Here is a 21,072-nt window from a genome sequence, read left to right on the forward strand (position 1 = left end):
AGAGGTTGAAGAAATGTTCTGAGTTAGCAGGCAACGCGCGAGAACCGAGAGATTCCCAGGTCGCTGTTAAGCAAACTACTGGCGCATCTCTTTTGGCGGATATGGGCGCTCCAGATGCCGACCTGGCACAGACAAGAGGCAAAGGAGGTCAGCTCCCGATCGTTGCCGTGGGGAAGCCATACCCACCCTGCGTTACTCCGCTTCAAAATTTGCAGCTGATGAAACTCGCCGATCTCCGAGCGGACACTCACCATCGCGGCCGCCATCTCACCGTCAAGCGTGCGAGTCCGGTGGTCGCGCTTATCGCTAGATCTTGGACTATGGTTCAGGATGAAGAAGGAGAAACGGAACGTTTAGATTTGTGCTTGCATAATTCGAAATACGAAGAGGATATTTTGGAATCAGCGTCATCTTTCGTGGTAAAAGAGCCATACTTCACCCTCACAGACCAGGGCGAAGCTACTATTCGCGTGGATCATCCTTCGGATCTGATCGTTTATAGAAACAAGACGACGAACGGTGATTTTAGCTCCGTTAAAGAATTGAAAGGCCAAGCAAAGGATGCGGCGACAGCAGAGAGGATTGCGAAGGCTTTTAAAGATGAGGGGAATACAGCTCTCAGACGACAGAACTTACCTCTAGCTCACGCGATGTATACCGACGGCATCGGCGTTGCTAGACAAGATGCCTTATCTGCAACGAATCCTGATCTGGCTCGAGACCTCCACCGCAACCGAGCTCACGTCAACCTTCTCCTGAGTCGACTAGACGAGGCAAAGCTCGACGCCAAAGCTGCTCTTATCGAAAAGGAAGACCAGGCATCGAAGGATCTTGATAGCAAGGCTTATTTTCGCGCAGGTTGCGCCGCTTACGACCTCGGCGAATACCAAGAGGCGACGGTTTTATTCGAAAACCAGCGAAAGCTTAAGCCCGCTAATAAAAGCGCAACCGTTTACTTGAAAAAGATAGAAGAACGTCTCCGCGAGCAAGAGACGGGAAGATATAACTTTAAACAGATAAAGGCCGCACTATCGAGGTCTCGTCCGCGCGTCGATGCTGCGGATTTTATCGTCAACACGAAAATAGGAGAGAGCCCGGGAAAAGGTCGCGGCTTGTTCGCAACTAAAGACATAGCCACCGGTGAGCTAGTCATGTGTGAGAAGGCGTTCTGCGTAGTCTGGGGTCACGACAAGGAGGCCTTGACGGCGGTGACATACGATTCGCGGGACGACAGAATCAGAATATCGCCTGTCGGTTTAAGAAAATCCATCGTACAGAAGCTTCTCAGCAACGATTCCCAGATAGAAAAGGTCATGGATTTGTACGGAGATTACCAGGGAGATGGCAGTGAGTCGTTTAGGACCGAAGACGGCCCCATCGTCGATACTTTTCGAGTACACGACATCGTATCCCGAAACGCCTTCAGTCCAGGCAGCCAATTCGGAGAAGAAGACGCAAGCAATGCAAGTACCGGTCTCTGGGTGCGGGCCGCGTACATCAATCATTCCTGCGTCGCTAACATAGAGAAAGAATACGTCGGTGACATGATGATCCTCCGCGCTTCTCGGCCCATCAAATCCGGCGAAGAAATCTTCCATCGCTACGACGAGTCGAGCGACTACGAAGCAAGGCAAAGAGCCCTTGAGACTACCTGGGGGTTTGGGTGTAGCTGTGCGCTCTGCGTCGTAGAGAAAGCCGACGATCCCGCCTTGCGAAAGAGAAGACAGGAATTGGTAAATGAGGCGGACCAACTAATAGCAAAGGAGCACTGGGCGAATGCGAGAAGTCTCATGGTGACTAGGGCGAAGAGAATTATGCGATCTATCGACGAGACGTACCAGGAAAAGAAATATAAGGGGTTGCCTCACCTGGCAACACGAAGGATTCAAGAATGGATCAGTTTGGCGAGCCCACGACGGTAGTGCCCTTGGACCTTGATAATGGTGCTATTTTACCTAGGTATAAGCGATGTTATGACGAGACACTTGGCCTATCGAAAGGCCATTCTTCACCAATTCCTAATCAAATCCATGACGTTATTCGTTACGATGTCTCTGCACATGTACTTGCTTTTGTGACTTCGAAAATTACTTCAATTCTACTATAATGGAGCTGGCCTTCTTGGCTTTGATATGAAGGTAAAATAAGAGTGATATCGTAAGATGAGCTGGCGTACGTGTAGAGAAGCTTCATGGCTCCCCCTATATCTAGTTGCAAAGTGGCTATGGGATTAATGAAGTACCCCTGAAACAGCCGTATAAACATGGAGAAACTCGCTCTCACCTGTATTATATGGTAATAGTAGTATATTTCCCGACGCAAGAGCTTTAGATATAAGAATCCTATCAGTTGCACCTAAGCTTGTGGGCTATGTAGGAAGATGCCTTCGTGCCGGGTCTTAATATCGGGTCTGTGCTCGCAAGAGAACTAGAGGATAATAGCGAGTGATCTCCGTTTATTTGCTTGGCGACGCGCCCTTAGAGGTGCTCTCCGACTTAAGAGACTGGAGTAACCGAAATTGGGAAATAGTTGGCTGCTGAAAGGGGAATGGGTCGGTTCAGTCTTGAAACCCCCTTTATAAGCCACCTGGCAAATATTGTCTAGGTAGGTATTACAATATCTAGGTAGGGTTTCCGTTTAAGAGCGTAGAGTCATATCAAGAGTCGCCGATACTAGATAGAAAGAAGAGTAGATTTAGAAGAAAGATAGGAGCAAAACATTTCGTACTTGTACTATATCAACCGCGCCCGTTGATACACTAGACCTCATTCTCCTGACCCTATTCTGATTTCCTCGTCCCCAATTACTCCTAAATTTCTAGCAAACCTCTCTTCGCTAACATCCACTTGCGACAGAGTTAGTAAGTCCATAGATAATATTGAGGACGTTGCCCCAGCACCGCCGAGGTTATCATCCATATCCTCAAAAATCATTCTAGCCGTTGATGTCGGCCGCGGGCTTGTTACCAGAACCTTGACCGATGCTGCGACGTCATTGGGCACTGTGAGTTGGAGAAGATCATCCAAGACGTCAAGCATCGGATCTTCGGACTCCTCACGCTCATAGAAGAATATACCATTCACGAGACAGAAAAGCGACCCTTCTTCTGGAAGCTAAAATAATTCGAGTCCAGCAATCAATCCCGCACCATCATCCTCAATCGACTCATAGCAAACCCCGTCTCAACGCTTGGGATACCTCAACCGACCTCATAATTGATGTGTAGTTTCGTAGTAGACTATCCATAGAATCATCAGTTAGATGCACCGGGATCAAAATCGAGGCTTTAGATGCGGGTCGCAATCGATTCAAGTTGTTGTGAACTCTAGCGACTATTCGGCGAGGCTGGTAGAGACAAGGGGTTCTCGAACTCGATGATGAGACTACTTGAAGCTACCATGTTATCTAGGTTGCTAGCATAATTGGTTCCAGTCCTGCCTAGCGTTCTATGTCTTCGAAATAGACATTAGAGATAGGCAAGGGCTCCTGTTCGTAATATTGCTCTGAGCCAGGCTGTAGAAAATGTGAGGGTTACCATAACCACGCAGAGTTGTCCAATGATAATCGTCGCCCATCACTTCAATGCAGGTCAAATTTACAAGAACGGCACGGTGAGCGATCTCGCACTGCAGGACCTGTTTATTAGGGACGAAAACAACTTCGGAACGCGACTACGCATCCGGCTAGTTTTATTATTTTCCGAGCCATGAGCGAGCAACTGGTTAAACGGATTAAAAGTTTATAATCAAGTTTATAATCATATCTATTATAGCTAGCAGCATTAGTACCTAGATAGAACAGATGGTGTAGACATGCCTCGCCGTCCAATACAGGTTTCAGCCGGTCTAGTTTTTCGTAAGCGTTCTTGACATCCATTCCGCTTGTCCCGAACTCGAGGCAAAGCCCGCACAAATGATGGAGGCGCCATATCTCCCTCGAGAACCGGGAACGAGTACAAGACCTTCAGATGCTATCACAACGAGAAACTAACAAATGAGAAAAAGTCAAGTCGCGTGAGGAGCTCTAGAAAACTGGGCACTGTCGCCTAACGGTAGGTATACATACAGGAAAAGCCTTCGTCATTTCTTCCCCAGGGTTAGCCGCCAACAGACCTCAGGGCCATCTCTGGTCTCGAGGCGTCAAGGTACTAGTCCTCCGATGGATCGGACCTGATTGACGCTGTACGCGATGTCGAACAGACCGTAGACCTATTTAAAACGAGCCGAGCACGATTAGAGTAACTCGAGCCACGCTATCTAGATACTCAATTCGTCTCGGCGGAATCTTGCACTCACCAGTCGAGAGCGTAGCCAATCAGATGCTATGCCGATGCGAGAGAAAAGACACAGAGGTACACGGCCATGCTTAGCAAGTACTTAGTTGACCCATTATATGATGTCACTGTTGAGTATATCGAGATCGCTCGTAGGCTGAGGGATAAAATTAAAGCTCGTGGATGGAATTAACGGTTGGAAATCGAGTAGTGTGATGACCCACCAATGTTCATCTCAATACATACCTACCTACCTCTATTGACTGTTTCGCCTAGGGACACTTCGTGCATCATGCGAAGATGTCGATAGCGGAGGGTTACTTTTCGTCGTGCACTGTCCGTGGTGAACTGATCGATCTTTTTTCAACCATGCAGCTTTCGAGATGGCCGTATTCTAGTGCCCAAGAAATGAGCTCGATCCTGGATATAAATCCTATGCATGCTAATGCACCGAGCCTAGCATGTAGAACTAGTCGTCGGATAAGCAACAGCTCAAATGCACCGATTCTGTCATGATCCATGGTCTGCAGACCTCGGATCGAGCGTCGTATGGCTTGCACCACAAGATAGTGACTCAAACTCAATGCACATCCATCCAAAAGTCGTTATGGCATACAAAATGCGACCCCACACATCTTAGCATGTCGTCGCCGAGCTGGAGAATTGAGACAGTGGGTGCATCGATGCACTTTTGATCTAACATACGAAAATGACAGTCGAAACGAGAACTCCGTTTGAGCCCTGAATACATGCGTATGCCTCCCGTTTATGATCGCATCCAGTACTCCTATCTCGTAACTAACCTTGAACAAGCTGCAGACATAGTTTCATCTCTGAACGGCGTCGTTGAAGTAAGAAAAGAGTAAAAGGCGCACGAGCGAGAAACACCTACTAATCTCGAGGCTCACGCGTGCGCCTCTTATTTAATATGTAAAAAGGGGGTTGTGCGCCTTTTCGATTCTTGCTAAGGCGCACGGGCAGTTCCACCATACTAAATCGAAGGCGCACGTGTGAGCCCCTATTTTGACTCCGTGCGCCTTTTGAAAATCCGTATAATAGAAGAAGGCGCACGACACGTTTTCCCATACAAAATGAGAGGCGCACCATCAATGCGCATGATTAATCGCGTGCATCTTGCGGCCATATGGAAATGTTCTACATGTTTAAATAGAGCATGCAATGGTAAAGTTGCGCAACGTATGGGCTGAGCTTCATTGACATTGGTCGAGATCTGTGTAGCTTGTCGTCGGTGTACTTGGCAACAGATCAGCGAATGTAGCATGTAAGTGCTTATAGGAATAAAAGAAGGAAAGAAAAGCCAAAAGACAGCCCGACTCTCGAGCAAGATGCCAGAAGCCGGGGTTAGCTCAATTGCCCTAATGGTATATCGGTATGAGGATCTCGGCCGGTGCGCCGGGGAGATTTATCAAAAGGCGCACGGGAGTCTTTGCCATACAAAATAGAAGGCTCACGCGTGCGCCTCGGGACTAGTATGGGTTTCTAGCTTGTGCGCCTTTATATGTTGGCGAAGGCGCACGAAGCTGTTTCCCATACAAATCCAGCGGCGCACGAATAAATGCCTCAACTTGGTATTCTAAATTCACCTCTTCGTATGAGGACGCTCCGGATGAATGTCCCATGCATCGTAGAAATGTGCAAATCCCTAGACAGAACGCTTCTTGAACGTAACTGGCACCCTTCGATAATTTCATCCAAAAGGTGAAGTGGAAACCTTGTCGTCGTTTGGTTTGATACGTGCATCGTTGAGGAAAAGGGGAATGGCTCCTCACGCACTTCCCGAGCGGCTGCTGCATGCGGCTAGTAGCATATGAGGAATCTCGAGCATGCACAGGATTATACCAATACTCTATCCGCTCCCGTCAGCTCTTCTCCGCCGATCCGTATGAGGTGCATCAATCTTTTGGGTCTCCCTTGAGTCACCAGCCCGTCAATTCTGCACGGGTCTATGGTGCTCTCCATCCGTATAGATTCCCATTCGCCAATACTAGACCTGATAAACTTGCCAATTAGCTCATCAACGACCTTATTAAGGTATTGGGATGTCGCGAGCAGAATGTCCTAGATTAAGGCGTACGCGGCCTTACAAGCCATTTCTACCAGCACCTCAAAAAGGGGCTATCCCACGACGAGCTTCCCGGATGATGCACCCACCACAAATGCGCCCGCAATCAACACACCGGTTACCATCCTTCAATGACTGTCAGGAATGGTGCATCAAACGGCGAGAAGGACCACGATAGCTCCCTATACTGAGATGAAGTTGAAAAAGTATATGAACATTATCAACCCCTTCGATTTAATTGTGGAAGGAAGAAAATACGTAGAAGGCGCACGAGAAGAATCATCATAATAAACTCGAGGCTCACACGTGCGCCTCCGAATTTATATGACAAACCAACCTGTGCGCCTCCCTCAATTCCCCAAATTTAGCAGTGAGGTGCACGTCCGACTTTTACATACAAAGTGAGAGGCGCAGCAGTGGCATATCGTGCGCCTTCAGTTTCATATGGCAAACCCCGCACGTGCGCCTCACCTCAATTGGAGACATTCAATTGAAGGCGCACGACCCCTTTTTTTATAGATTCAGGGACGAACGCGTGCGCCTTCAAATTTATAGGAAGCAAGCATAACATTGACATATCGTGCGCCTTTACTTAATAAGAGGAAATTCAGAATAAGGCGCACGAGCCTATCTTACACATAAATTATGAGACGCACGTGTGCGCCTTGAGCTTAGTATACAGTAACTTTAACTACACGACATTAATTCCTGAAAAAAACGACACTTTCCTAATTGAGATTAGTTAATACCTACGACGCCTTACTACTTAATTTGGCAGTGTTTTTATCGCATACCTTATTTTAACATAACTTTATTAATTTTACACTTTTTAATTTTTTATGTTTAATTATTTAATATATATAATAAATATTTATTTAATTAATTTATTATATATATTTATTTATAATATAAAATTATATTAATTTATTTTAATTTAAAATTATTTTTATTTAAATTTAAATATTATAATAATAAAATAATATTTAAAATTTATTATATTATTTTTATAATAATTTTAAATTTTATTACTTTTTTTCGAATTATAACGTTAATTATAACGTTTATAATTTTTATTACTTTTATTTAATTAATAATATATTAATTATTTTTTTAAATATTAAAATAATATTATTTTATTACGTTATTTAAATTTAATAAAATTATTTTATTTACGAAAATATTTATTATATTATTTAATTAAAAATAAGCGGCTTAGAAATAAAAAAACTTAATTTTATACGATATTAATTAATTATTTAATTTATACGAAAACGTTTTTAATACGTATATTAAATACGTTCGCGAATTAAGTTTTATTATAATTATTTTAAACTTAATTAAAAATAAAATATTAAAAAAAAATAATTAATTATATATAAAAAATATTATTTTAATATATAATTATTACGGTAAATTAATAATAATTAAAAAACTTATTAAACGGTAACGATTTTTTTATAAATATAATTATATATATAAAACTTTAATTTTATATTAAATTAAATTAAAATAATAATTTATTATAATTAAAAATTTAAATTATAATTATAATATTAATATTATTAAAATAAATGTTACGTATTATTAATAATAACGTTAAAATTTAAATATAAATATTATTATATTAAAATTATTACGGATTAATTCGTTAACTAGTAATTAAATAACCTTATATTTATTTAATAAATTTACGAATATTAAAAAAAATATTAATATAATTAACGGTATAACTTATAATTCCGATAATTTATTTAATATTTAATTAATTAATTACGAATTTATTTAAATTATACGTACAAACGAAATAATAATTATTTTATAAAACGTGTAAAACGTAAATATTTTATTTAAATAATATATGTAAAAAGGTTTATTAAACATTTAATTATTATTAAAAAAATTAAAAAAATATAAAAAAAAGCACGAAATTAATTATTTCGTGAATATTAACGAAAAAACTAATAAAATAAAAAAATTATTTTAAACTTTTAAATAATATATTTAAATATAAATATAATATTTAAACGTATTATTATTTAATAATATATATCGTGTAAATTAATATATACGTTATTAAAATTATATACGTTTTATATATTAATTTTATAATATTTAAATTAATAAATTCGATATATTATTTTTTAATATTACGGGTATTATTATTTTATACATTAACTTTTATATAACATTTAATATATTATTTAACGAATTAAAATTTAACTTTTTATAACATTTAAATTATTTAAATAATTTACGGTAATAACATTAAATTTAACCCTTAATAATTATATTAAATAATTTTATTAAAAGATTTAAATTTATAATTAATTAAGTTTTCGTAAATATATTTTAATAATTTTATAAATGGTATATTTTAAAAAACGTTATTTATTACGTAAAATAAAAATGATTTAATTTAAATAAATATTCGGTTATAAAGTTACGAAATATTAACGAAATGCGGTTTTACGGCGGTTTTAAATATAATAAACTTAAATTAAATTTATATACGTATAAAATAATTAATTAAAAAATTAATAACGAAAGTAATAATAACGGCGAAAATTTTAAAAAAATGTAAAATAATTAATAAATTACTTAATTATTTAAAAAAATAAAAACTTAATATTAAAATTTAAATATTAAAAAATAACCGGATTTTTACGATGGTTTTATATAAGCTTTTAAAAATTATATTTACGTTAATAATAAAGGAACGTTTTAACGCATTTAAAGTTTATTAAAAAAAAAATTTTAAAAATAAAAACGTACGTAATATAATTTTTTAATTTATTATTTTATTTATTTTTAAATTAATTAAATTTTTTATACGTTAAAATAAAATTTTATAACTTAAATTTATTAATAATATATAATATTTATTTTTTTAATTATTTTATTAATTTTTTTATTTATAACGTTTTTAAATTATATAATTATTATTTACTTTTTTTAATAAACCGAATATTATTAATATATAATATTTAATATATATAATTATAAAATTATTATAATTAATTAAATTAAAATAATTTATAAACATTTAAAACGTTATTTAAAAAATAAATATTATAATTTAAATTTATTATATAATCGGATTTATAAAATATATATAAATTATAAAATTAATTATAAATAAATTATTAAAAAAATTAAATCCGATTTTTTATTTAAATATAATTAAATCGGTTTATTTAAATTAATAAAATTTAAAATAATTTTAATTTTATTAAAAAAAATATAAAAATAATATTAATTTATATATTATAATTACGTGGTTTAAAAAAATTAAAATATTAATTAATTACTTTATAAGGGATTATTTATTAAATAATAAAATTTATTTTATAAATACGTGTTTTTCGAACTTTTATAAATTAATTTTAAATGTTTTTAATTTATTAAAATTTAAACTTTAAAAATAAAAAATATTAACCGTTATTAATAACTTATTAAAAATAACGGCTTAATTTTAATTAATAAAGAATTATAAAAAAAAATTATATTAAATTTTATTTATTTTTTTAAAAGTTGTTAACGTTATACGGTTTATATAATAATATTTTTATTAATTTTATAATAAAGTTAAGGAAAATTAAATTTTTTAAATTTTAAAACGTATAAATTAAATTATTTAAAATTAATTAATTAATTTTTAAAAAATAATAATTATAATAATTATAAAATTTTATTATATAATAAATTTTTTTAATTAACTTAATAACGGTTAAGTTATAAATTTAAAATAAAAACTTAAAAAAAAAAAATTAATTAATTATTCGAACGGTTAAAAAAATATATATAAAATTTATAAAATTAATAAAATTAATAAAAATTTTAATTTAAACCGTAATTTATATTTATTATATTATTTTTTATTAATTTTATACGGTTATTATTATTATAAATATTTATTTTTATTATTTTATTAATTTTTACGAAACTTATATTAAAATTAAATAATATAAATAATATATAAAAATATTAATAATTTTAATAATAACCGTTAATATTATATTCGTAAAATTTTTTAAATTAATTATATATAAATTAATTAAATTAATATTAAAATAATTAATATAATTAATATAATTAATGTTTTAATTTTTAATATTATATATAATTTAAATACATGGTGTTAAACTTTTAATTATAAATTATTTAATTAAAAAAAAATCGATTAAATTTAATTAATTAATTATATATATTAAATAATTAAATATAAAAAATTAAAAAATATAAAATTAATAAAATTATATTAAAATAAAATGTACGATAAAAATATTATTAAATTAAATAATAAAGCGTTATAAGTATTAATTAATTTTAATTAAAAAAGTATTATTTTTTTTAAAAATTAATATTATATAATTAAAATTATTATTTAATATAATATAATAAAATATAAAAATTATTATATAATTATTTTTTTTTTTATATAAATACACGTTTAAAATAAAATTAAAAAATATAAACTTTCGATAATAATTTATTTAATGTTTAATATTTTTTAATTATATTTTAATTATAATTTAAATATATAATTTTATTTATATTTTTATAAATTATTAAATAATATTTTAATAAAAAACATATATAAATTTAATTATAAATTAATTTATTTACGATTTTAATTATAATTTAATCGTAATTTAATTATAATTTAATAAATATATTATAAATTTAATTATAAATTAATAAAATTATAATTTTAACCGTTATTTAATTATATTATAAATTTAAAATAATTTTTTATTAAATTAAAAATCGGTTAAAAACATTTATATTTTTTTATTTAATTTAATATAACGTTATAATAAATAATTAATTACGGATTTATTTTAATATTACTTTTTATTAATTTAAATTTATTAATTTTTAAAATTTTATTATAAATAACGTTTTAAAATTATTTATATAATTTATTATATATAAAACTTATAAAAATAAAAATAATATTATTTTATAATTTTTAATTTAATAAATTTAATAATATAAATTTTATATAAATATATTTATAATTAAAAAAATTATTAAAGTTTTTATTATATAAAATATTTAAATTATTAATAATAAAAACGAAATATAAAATAATTACGTAATATTTTTTAAAATTAATATATCCGTTTTAAATTTTTTATAATATTATAACGATTATACGTTTTTTTAAAATGTAATTTAAATTAAGGAATTTTTTTAATAAAAAATTATATATAAAAGTTTTTTTTAATTTTTTATATTTTTTTTATATTTTTTAAAATTTAATAATAAATATACGTATAAAATACATTTAATTAAATATATTATTAAATTTTAAAGGTTATTAAATTACGTTAAATCCACGTTAATAATTAACTAAACATTAGTAACCAATCATTGCCCTCTAGTTTCTTATCAGCTACTCATTAACTACTTATCGGAAGAACTATCCCTAGTTTTTTTAAAGCTACTCTATAATAGACCTAATAAAAAAAGAGATAATTGCACAATGACCCCTGTGCTCCGCCGTAGTATGGCAAACCTGCCCCGTGCGCCTTTAAGCTTATTTGGACAACATATATCGTGTGCCTTCGGATTTATATAGCAAACCTCATCGTGCGCCTTTCGTCAATTATGGAATTCTGGTATAAGGCATACGGACTTTTTCTACAACGAGTTCAAGCGATGGACGCGCGTGCCTTCAGCTTAGTACGGAAAATCTACCCAATGCGCCTTTAAGCTTATGTGGACAACATACCACGAGAGGCGCCCGCACGATCGGGGTTTGCATGCAAAATTAGGAGCGAAGCAATCGTATAATATCGTGCGCCTTCGGACTTATATGGAAAACCTCATCGTGCGCCTTCGGTCAATAATGAAATTCTGGTATAAGGCGTACGGAATTTTTCTACATAGGAATAGGAACGGATGCGTGCGCCTTGAACTTAGTATGGTATATCTACTTGTGCGCCTTAGGAAACTTACCCCTTAATTCCCCAGATTTAGCTGAAGGCGCGCGAATGGGGTTTACGTACAAAATCAGGGGTGCAGCAATCGTATATCGTGCGTCTTCGGATTTATATAACAAACTCCATCGCGCGCCTTCTGTCAATTAGGGAGATTTGGTATAAGGCGTACGATGCCAAATCCCATATAATCGAGAACGCACGCGTGCGCCTTTGGATCAGTATGGTAAACCTATGCCGTGCGCCTCAGGAAACATACCCTCAATTCCCCAGGATTAACAGAAGGCGCACGCGTAGGGATTGCCTTACCAAACGAGAGGCGCACAGATTATATATTGTGCGCCTTCCATCAATTTGATATAAGGCGTACGGACCCTTTCTACATACAAACTGAGAGGCGCACGCGTGAGCCTTTGGATTAGTATGGTAAACCCATCCCGTGCGCCTTTCGATATACAGGACAGACCTGCCGTGCGCCTCCGCAGATTCACGGATCGGACAGAAGGCGCACGATCCTTTTCTACATACAAAATGAAAGGCGCACGCGCGTCCCTGGATTCATACGTAGATCTACCCCGTGCGCCTCCGCATATTGACCAAGGGCGCACGACCGATTTCTACCATGAAAATAAGAGGCGCACCGATGCTCCCATCCGTACCCCCTAGATTGACCCGTCAGCATCAATGACTTGGCCATTACTTATCCCACGGCGAGTTCAGTGATGAGCCGGACTTCTCAATCAAACCGTATATAATAGAAAATGAATAACTTCGCTTTTTAAACTGACTGCGACGTCTACTATGGCGAACGTGTGCCTCTACCTACAACTATCCCTGCGCGACCCTTAGGGAAACGGATTATTCTAAGTTATGCCAAAAATGAGGACTAGCAGAAATGCACCCGTTCATACATTTATCCAAGATGCCGGGTCGGAAAGCCTCAATGAAAGCGATGCCGGAATATTATGTTCATCATATACATGAGGAGGCCCGGACTTCAGGAACTCGTTAAGCGGGTCCGAGGTCTTCTTCCCGACCCGATCGCCAATCGCGCCGGCGAGTACCCGGAAGTACGCGGACAGTTAGAAGAAGCAATCGAGCAAAGCCTCGCGGCCGTTGAGCATGAAATGATATTTCTGCTAAGCTCCCAAATTATATATTTATCATTATAATCATAATTTGAAACCCTTAGCGATCCGTCAATGTCATAGGGCTCCAGCCCGTCGATGTACACGACTAGGCCAGTCAGTCCGCTTATCCTTGTTAAAATACCCTTCTATGCACGCGACGAAGCATGGATCAGTTGTCACTGGTCTCTGCCTCTTAAAGAATATGCGCTTCAACCTCTTCGATTCCGAGGACGAAGCCGAGGCCGCCAGAACAGTCTCCATCTATGACGGCCTCCTTATTCGTGTCCAAACAACGTAAATGGAGATACGCGTATTCTTGCATCACCGAGAAACATTTATACGTCTAAGTCGATGAAAGACATGCCGTCATATTATAGCCTATCGCCTCAGTTTAATCTTTAGGTCCGTCTTTCCAGAGGATAGAATATCGATTAGCACAGAGAATGTCTCGCAGTGAGTTTCCATCGACTGAAGTTCCTTTGACCTCACATTGACCACTCCACACAGTCACATGGAATGGCTGTGATATTAGTATTGAGGACTTGTGACTCGTTAAACGATCCGCCGTACGCTACACGGTCTCCATCGCCTCTGGTTGACCTCCCTGTTCGATGAGTACCATAGAGTCACGGAGAACATGCACTAGATCCAACTGTATCGTCTCCGAAGCATGCCCCGCAAGCTCAACGACCTCGATACGTAATTCGTGGTTGATTTATTCTCGCCTCCTATCGTATCATTCAGCACGCATTAACTATGTAGTCAGAATGGATCGACAGGTCACATGCAAGGCTAAGGATCCCTAGAGCTGACCTGCTTAAACTGTTGCAGAGATGAAGTCTCATAGATGATATCTCTCCTTAGCTCGCTAATGCGATTCAACTTGGTATCGCGAATAGATGGCCAAGATGCTATTCTACTATTCCCAGTCTGCATCGACATAATCACGGATTGGCATTGAACATACAACAACTTCACGAGAGAACGAACGATCTAGCGCAATACCATTCCATCGTGGTCTAGTCGATTACGATGTCTCCTATTACAACACTACACTTGCTAAAGCGGTCGCCAACTCTCGCAGGTCGTCGGAGACTCGTCTCGTCAAGTACATATCGCTTGCTGTTCTCGATCCATCGTTTTCACAATTCTAGCTGTCCAGCTTGTCCGGTGACGAGGTTGCAGATCGTTTTCGAAGGCAATAGGGTCTTAATGTAGGAGACGAAAGTTTACGAGCCTGGGCATCTTCGCGGCTCTTCCGGTCAACGATAGAATGCGGCACGCAAGCGCCACTCTCAATCTCGCCATGAGCTTGATGCAACCCGGATGCGCCAATTCTAGGTCACTCCATTGCCTCATGGTGTCGATTGCATCGCTGCTTCGGCAATGTCGCATTCCCGGCGCGATGTTAGAGATGAGATGCACAGCACCTGGAGAAACATCGTCACAGCCCCGCCATAAACCGCCTTGATGTGCGAATCCTCCCAGATCTGATATTTTAAGCTTGGAAAGGACACGAACATGACGTTGGATAAACATAGGTGAGCTTGCATGCGGGTTCTAGGGGCGTATCGGCCGCGCCGGCGCTGGTTCATGTAGAAGGCGCACGAGGCCATATCCCGTATAGAATAAGAAGTGTACGCGTGCGCCCTCGGATTAGTATGGCAAACTTGATCGTGCGCCTTCTATCAATTAGGGAAATTTGGCATAAGGCGCACGATACCAAATCCCATACAAAACCTGAGGCGTACGCGTGCGCCGCAAGATTAGTATGGTAAACCTCTGCGTGCGCCTTTGGATGATTAGAAAGGCGCACATGATCATATCCCATATAAAATAAGAGGCACACCGATCTGACCAATTTGGTAGCTTCGTAGGGCTTAGAGCGATTGGCATATGCGATAGATAGAGCATTACTTGGTAAACGGTTTTATAGATTGAAGGCTCTGTCAATTAAGTCGTTGTCGCAATGGCAAAAACCATAAGGAGACGATTCACCATACAAACGCGTGTGAGCCTTTGGATTAGTATGGCGAATGTATGGCAAACTTGTTCGTGCGCCTTTAGATGATTAGAAGGCGCACGTACCTAAGATCACATACAAAATAAGGGGCGCACCAATCGACACAGCATACAACCTATGAGAACTGAAACACGATTCAAGAGCTTAGAACAATTGACATCTTGAACGGGACGGGAACTTTGAATTCAATTGTTGTTGCAATGGTGAAGAAACCATAAGGGGCGCACCCAACGATTCACTATATAGAATAAGGGGGATATGCGTGCGCCGCCGGATTGATACGGTAGAACTGTTCGTGCGCCTTTAGGGAATATAGAAGGCGCACCGACCTAACCCCCATATATAGCAAAAAGCGCACGAATTCGACACGACTTGCAATCCATGAGAATTGAAACGCGATCCGAGAGATTAGAATAATTGGCATTCTATACGATGCTGTTCGTTGGATGGAACATTACTTAATAAAACATCTTATTGAAACCTATATGCGAATTAAGTAGCTATTGCAATGGCAAAAAACCCATAGAAGCGCATCAAGCATAAGATGAGGGGCAAACGCGTGCGCCGCCGGATTAGTATGATAGAATTGTTCGTGCGCCTTTGAGGGGTATGGAAGGCGCACCATCCACCAACCTGAAGGCCCATACAAAATGAGGGGTACACCAGTTTGGTACAGATTCAAGAGACGATGAATTGAAATGCGCTCTACAAAGCCGACGACTGCTGACATCTCATGAAACATTCCTTTTCAAATAGGGGATTGCTCAATAAGCTATTTTGAAGATTCGCAGCTCCATGGAAAATGTGCAGTCGTCGCAATGATTATAGGGGCGCACGAAAATCGAATCGCGAGCCTCGAGATTAGTATGGCAAAACTACCCGTGCGCCTTTTATTTTCCTCAAAGGCGCACGAGCTACGATTCCATACAAAACCAAAGGCGCACCAGTTTGGTACAGGTTCAAAGTATGCATAAATTGAATTGAGCCTTTTAAAGTCGACAGTAATTGGCATCTTATAAAACATTGCTTTCTGAACGTTCTGAACGTGGAATTACTTGATAAGCTATTTGGCAGATTCATAGCTCCATGCAATATGTGCAGTCGTCGCAATGGTTGGAAGAAATAGGGGGCGGACAAGGGATTTAAGTGTGCGCCTTTAGATTAGTATGGAAAACTACCCCGTGAGCCTCTGAAGAAAATGAAAGGCGCACAAGCCAAGATTCCATGCAGAATCAACGGCACACCAGATTCATTAATGTTTATAAACTATTACTCGTCAAATGAAGAATTACTTAATGGGCTATTTGGTAGATTCGCACCTTCAAGCATGATGTACAATTTCTGCAATGATTGGGAGAATTATAGGGGTGTATGAGGGGATCTATCACATAAAGGGGCATATGTGAGGCGTGCGCCTTTAGAACAATATGGCAAAGCTACCCCGTGCGCCTTGGAAAGATTGAAAGGCGCACGAGCTAGAATTCCATACAAAACCAAAGACGCACGAAATATATGGGTGTTCAAATTGCGCAGACTTCACATTCATTTTACGAAGCTGATAGTAGCCAACATTCTATATAATATTGCGTTTTAGATAGGGAATTACTCAATGAACCGTTTCGCAAATTCGCAGCTTCGTGCAGGCGATGTAGTCATCGCAATGCCTAAAAAACCATGAGGGGCCCACGAGTTAAGATCCTACACAAAATTGAGGGCGCACTAGATTGATGAAGGTCTAAAAGCCATAACTCCAGATTCGTTTTATGAAGCTGATAACAGTGAACATAATGTAAGATATTGCTTTCCAGATAGGCAATTGCTTGATAGATTATTTGGCAAACTGGCAGCTCATGCAGATCGTATAGTTGTCACAACGCTCAAAAGACTATGAAAGGCGCACAAAGACATCTAGCATACAAATCCGGCGGCGCACGACTAGTACAGCAAAATTACCCCGTGCGCCTTCTAAGAAACTGGAAGGCGCACAAGGCCAAACCCCTATACAAAGTATAAGGCGCACGCGTGAGCGTTCTCTATGGTAAAGCTGGCCTTGCGCCTTTCATATTAAACAGAGAATCCTGTCCCGATTTCGCTTTTCCATACTCCAAGCGGACGAAGCAAGTTGCATATTGTTTCAGGAGCACGTCGGATACGGTGGTACTATTGATTCTGCGATGTAACGGACGCAGGATCGTCCTATCTGTAAGAGGCTGCAGCAGTCGATCTCGTCCCGAATGCATTAACGTTGATGATCCGAACGGATTTGTACCGCAGACGTTGAGCTAAGACGCGATCTAAATATGGCCGACAACTTAAGGAAGGATATGTCCCCTACGTAGCTAAGTCTTCATCGACATAGCTCAGGGAGGATCATGTTTGGAGACCAAAGGTAGGTAGCAATTCAGCTTCTATGCCTAGTTTCATACAGGCAACACGAGATGACCGTCGACTTAAGCTCTTGAAGAAGCCGTTGAATCAAATGTGCTCGCCGGCAACATCTAGGACACCGATATATGGGACTGTAATGACACGCAAGCAAGGTTTTGGCAATGTGACCAATGCTGCGGCAATTCACATGCTTGAGCCATGTATACGCTCATACAAGAAGCTATGAGGTGCATTATCGAACGCGATTTTGCTGAAGTCAGAATGGGACAAGGACGATACCGTCATGAATCGAAACTTCTCAGGATCCAGTTCTATATAAATTAGTTGTTCTACCAAGTCGGATTTCCCGCGGAAGCGTTCGAATGGCTTAGGGGCATTGGTGCTGTTGCTTGGGACAGCGATAGGGCATCCTTTCATATGCAGCAATTTCCCTAGGGCATCCAAGCATGTCGTCGCCAATGGGACTTGAGTTAATACGATCCGATTCGAATGGAAGTCGATCGCAGGACAAGATCAATCATCGGCGGTGTCGTACGGCATCGCGTTGGCGCTGTATCATTATTAAACCGCCTGTAAACACTGCTGGAACGATATTAGAGGTCATCGGCAACGGTAGAGGCGTGGAGGATTGCGTTTGCATGCATCGTCAGTGCTGCTAGGCTATGGGAATCATCTCAGCATGTTGTTGCAGGTAACAATGAAGCCCTCGTGAATGAGTAGGTGCTGCCTCGTTTGCACATGATTTGGTATAGATGAAAGTCAGTCTCTACCTAGCTGAATCACCGCCAGACGTATGCGGATTCACAGACGTCGGCGCTATTACCGGAGATCGTAGGATGCATCAGAGGTAATATATGACGTTGCATAGGCGTAGGCACCTTTTCAGCTCAGCTCTAGACTTAGCTCTTGATTGGCTTTCGTTCTATTCTTCTATTTGACCACTGTCTGTATGTTGCCTGATAAGTGTACTTTTTATTAGGCATCAAATATGACAGGTATGAAACGAAAAAATAGAAGTCTCAAAGAACAACGCAACATCGGCACAAGTTGTAGACATATCAAGCTTGACCACATATCATGACTAAGCATATCATATGCAATATTCCTCTGGGGACCATCTTAGAAACCAAATCCTTGGATATTACAGAATGGGCTACCCCCTACCGGTACCGCCTCCTTAGCTGTGACGACTTCACCCAGCACAAGCAGTTGACCATTCTCGAATTCAATGATTTCCCAGAAGTTCCCTATGCGACTTTATCCTATGTCTGGAAAGGCAACATCCCCGATGCGGACTTTGCAGATCCAACTTTCAACGTCCCCGCCCGGAAAAAAGAAGACGAAGGTGATCCTATTGGAGACAAAGTGCTACACGACACATGCATGGTGTGCGCTGCCCGAGAGATCAAATATCTCTGGCTCGATCGTCTCTGTGTTCTGCAAATGAGCGAAGATGATAAGAAGTGGCAAATACCTCGAATGCATGATATCTATCGTCGTTGTCAGATATGCATCGTCGTGCCCGGGGGTCTTCAGTTCCTTGTCCGACTCGACGAAGTGACCCAATGGATCCATCGTGGTTGGACGTTGCAGGAAGCGGTGGCGCCTCCAGTCGTCCTCGTCTTATTCTCTTGGAAACTCGGCTCGCGTAGGGCCTACGCAGGCGATACGCAAGGGAATATTGATGCGGTTCCGAATGGCCCTACCCCGTCTAGGTCCGCGACCACATCTCTATCGCTCATCGTCGATGCTTGCACTACCGGAACTCTTTCTATCGAAAAAGGCGAGACACGCCTGCCGCTAGAAGTCAAACTGTTCAGCTCGCACGCCGCCGACAGATCCTACAAGGACTTCCCGTTCTGGAACGAAACTCGCAGGGTCCTTTCTCCCAACGTCGGCGCCCTAGCCCGTATCATGTCACCAGAGCTCGACCAGGATGAGAAAGACCATTCGATCTGGCAGAGCGCGCTTATGCGCACTTCCTCTCGGCCGGTCGACATGGTCTTCAGCATCATGGGCCTCTTTGGAGTTACGCTAGATACATCAAAGTTTAATAAGAATGACCGCGTTAAAGCTACGATAGCGCTTGCGCGGGAGATAATGGCTAAAGGAGGGCGAGCAACTTGGCTTGCCGCTGCTATCCGCGTGCAGCCATCACAACAAATCTCGACCTTTCCCTTGTTTCCTCGTACTTCCGTATCTGGGAAGGCATTCGTAAAAGTAAGGGACGCCAAAGGGGTGCAGGAAGTGTCATCGATGATGGACAACGAGTATCCCATTGCAAAAGCCCTCGATCAGCTGCCCAAGGGTTCGATGGACGAAGAAGGATATTTCATATTCTCTCCAAAGGCCATCTCTATTCGGCCTCTTCTATCGAGTCCTACCAAACCGTATTCCGACTTTGCCAAGCCAGAATATTTCCAAGCTGTTGACAAGTCGTGGTGGGAGGTCGAGGAGAGCATCACTAGCATCCAGGGGGAATCGTTTGCTGTGCTCATAGGCTTTTTCGTAGGTTATTATCCCGGGAGTACGCCTGCTGTCAACAAGCACAATATCCGGGCTGCAATTATAAAAAAGCATGCGACTGACAGGTTCCACGTACAATCCTATGTATGTTTTAGTCATGAAGCGCGGTCCTGGGTTAAAACGTGGCCCAAACAGACGTTCCGCGTTGGGGGACCGGCAGTGAATATTGTTGAGGACCTCGGAGAGAACATGCCAGTTATCTCTATTGCCAAAGAGCAATACCTGAATAACCCTGGGAGTTCACTGCCAAGCTCCAGTACCCGTTTGGAAGATCAAGTCTCTCGCGGTGCTCGATGGGCTATTCCGCAGAAGGCATTAGAGCAGCACATCGGTGGGTGAGTTTATGGAAGAGCTGGAGATGAATTGCTGGAATTTATCGTTAGTCAATCGACTATCCAAAATTTTCGTTAAAGCCAAATACCCTGAGATTCCGACGGGACATACCTAGGTATATCTTCTAACTTGAAATGCCACCTGGTCGTAAACCCTGCTACCGCCTTATGACAACCTACCTTGACCTCGTCGCTGTCACAGCTAATGTCATGAGGGCATATCAACCTTGGATTGCCCTAGCCCTGCGTAGTCACCAAAGACTCTCACACCAACTTGAAGCGTTCCAAAACATTATCTCGCTCTTTCAGCGCGTCAGGAAGAAGTCGGGCGTCTAAGCTTACGATATGGCTTGTTTGATAGTCCCGAAACAA

The 21,072-nt window shown here is 38.9% G+C and overlaps 2 protein-coding genes across 2 annotated transcripts; both read left to right on the forward strand.

Moving 5' to 3' along the window:
* Positions 1–236: 236 nt before the first annotated feature.
* Positions 237–2,035, forward strand: F4807DRAFT_438339 (uncharacterized protein). Its single transcript, XM_047999110.1, has one exon. It carries the CDS (start codon positions 321–323, stop codon positions 1,920–1,922), a length of 1,602 nt encoding a protein of 533 aa, XP_047851053.1. The 5' UTR covers positions 237–320; the 3' UTR covers positions 1,923–2,035.
* A 16,669-nt stretch (positions 2,036–18,704) lies between these two features.
* Positions 18,705–20,927, forward strand: F4807DRAFT_438352 (uncharacterized protein). Its single transcript, XM_047999111.1, has one exon. It carries the CDS (start codon positions 18,920–18,922, stop codon positions 20,705–20,707), a length of 1,788 nt encoding a protein of 595 aa, XP_047851054.1. The 5' UTR covers positions 18,705–18,919; the 3' UTR covers positions 20,708–20,927.
* Positions 20,928–21,072: the final 145 nt, after the last annotated feature.

Source organism: Annulohypoxylon truncatum (genome assembly GCF_022578515.1).
Source record: "Annulohypoxylon truncatum strain CBS 140777 unplaced genomic scaffold F4807scaffold_33, whole genome shotgun sequence".
NCBI lineage: Eukaryota > Fungi > Ascomycota > Sordariomycetes > Xylariales > Hypoxylaceae > Annulohypoxylon > Annulohypoxylon truncatum.

Bases quoted from the DNA above. Each gene is read 5' to 3' on its own strand.
- F4807DRAFT_438339 (XM_047999110.1), top strand. From the start codon at position 321: ATGGTTCAGGATGAAGAAGGAGAAACGGAACGTTTAGATTTGTGCTTG.
- F4807DRAFT_438352 (XM_047999111.1), top strand. From the start codon at position 18,920: ATGACTAAGCATATCATATGCAATATTCCTCTGGGGACCATCTTAGAA.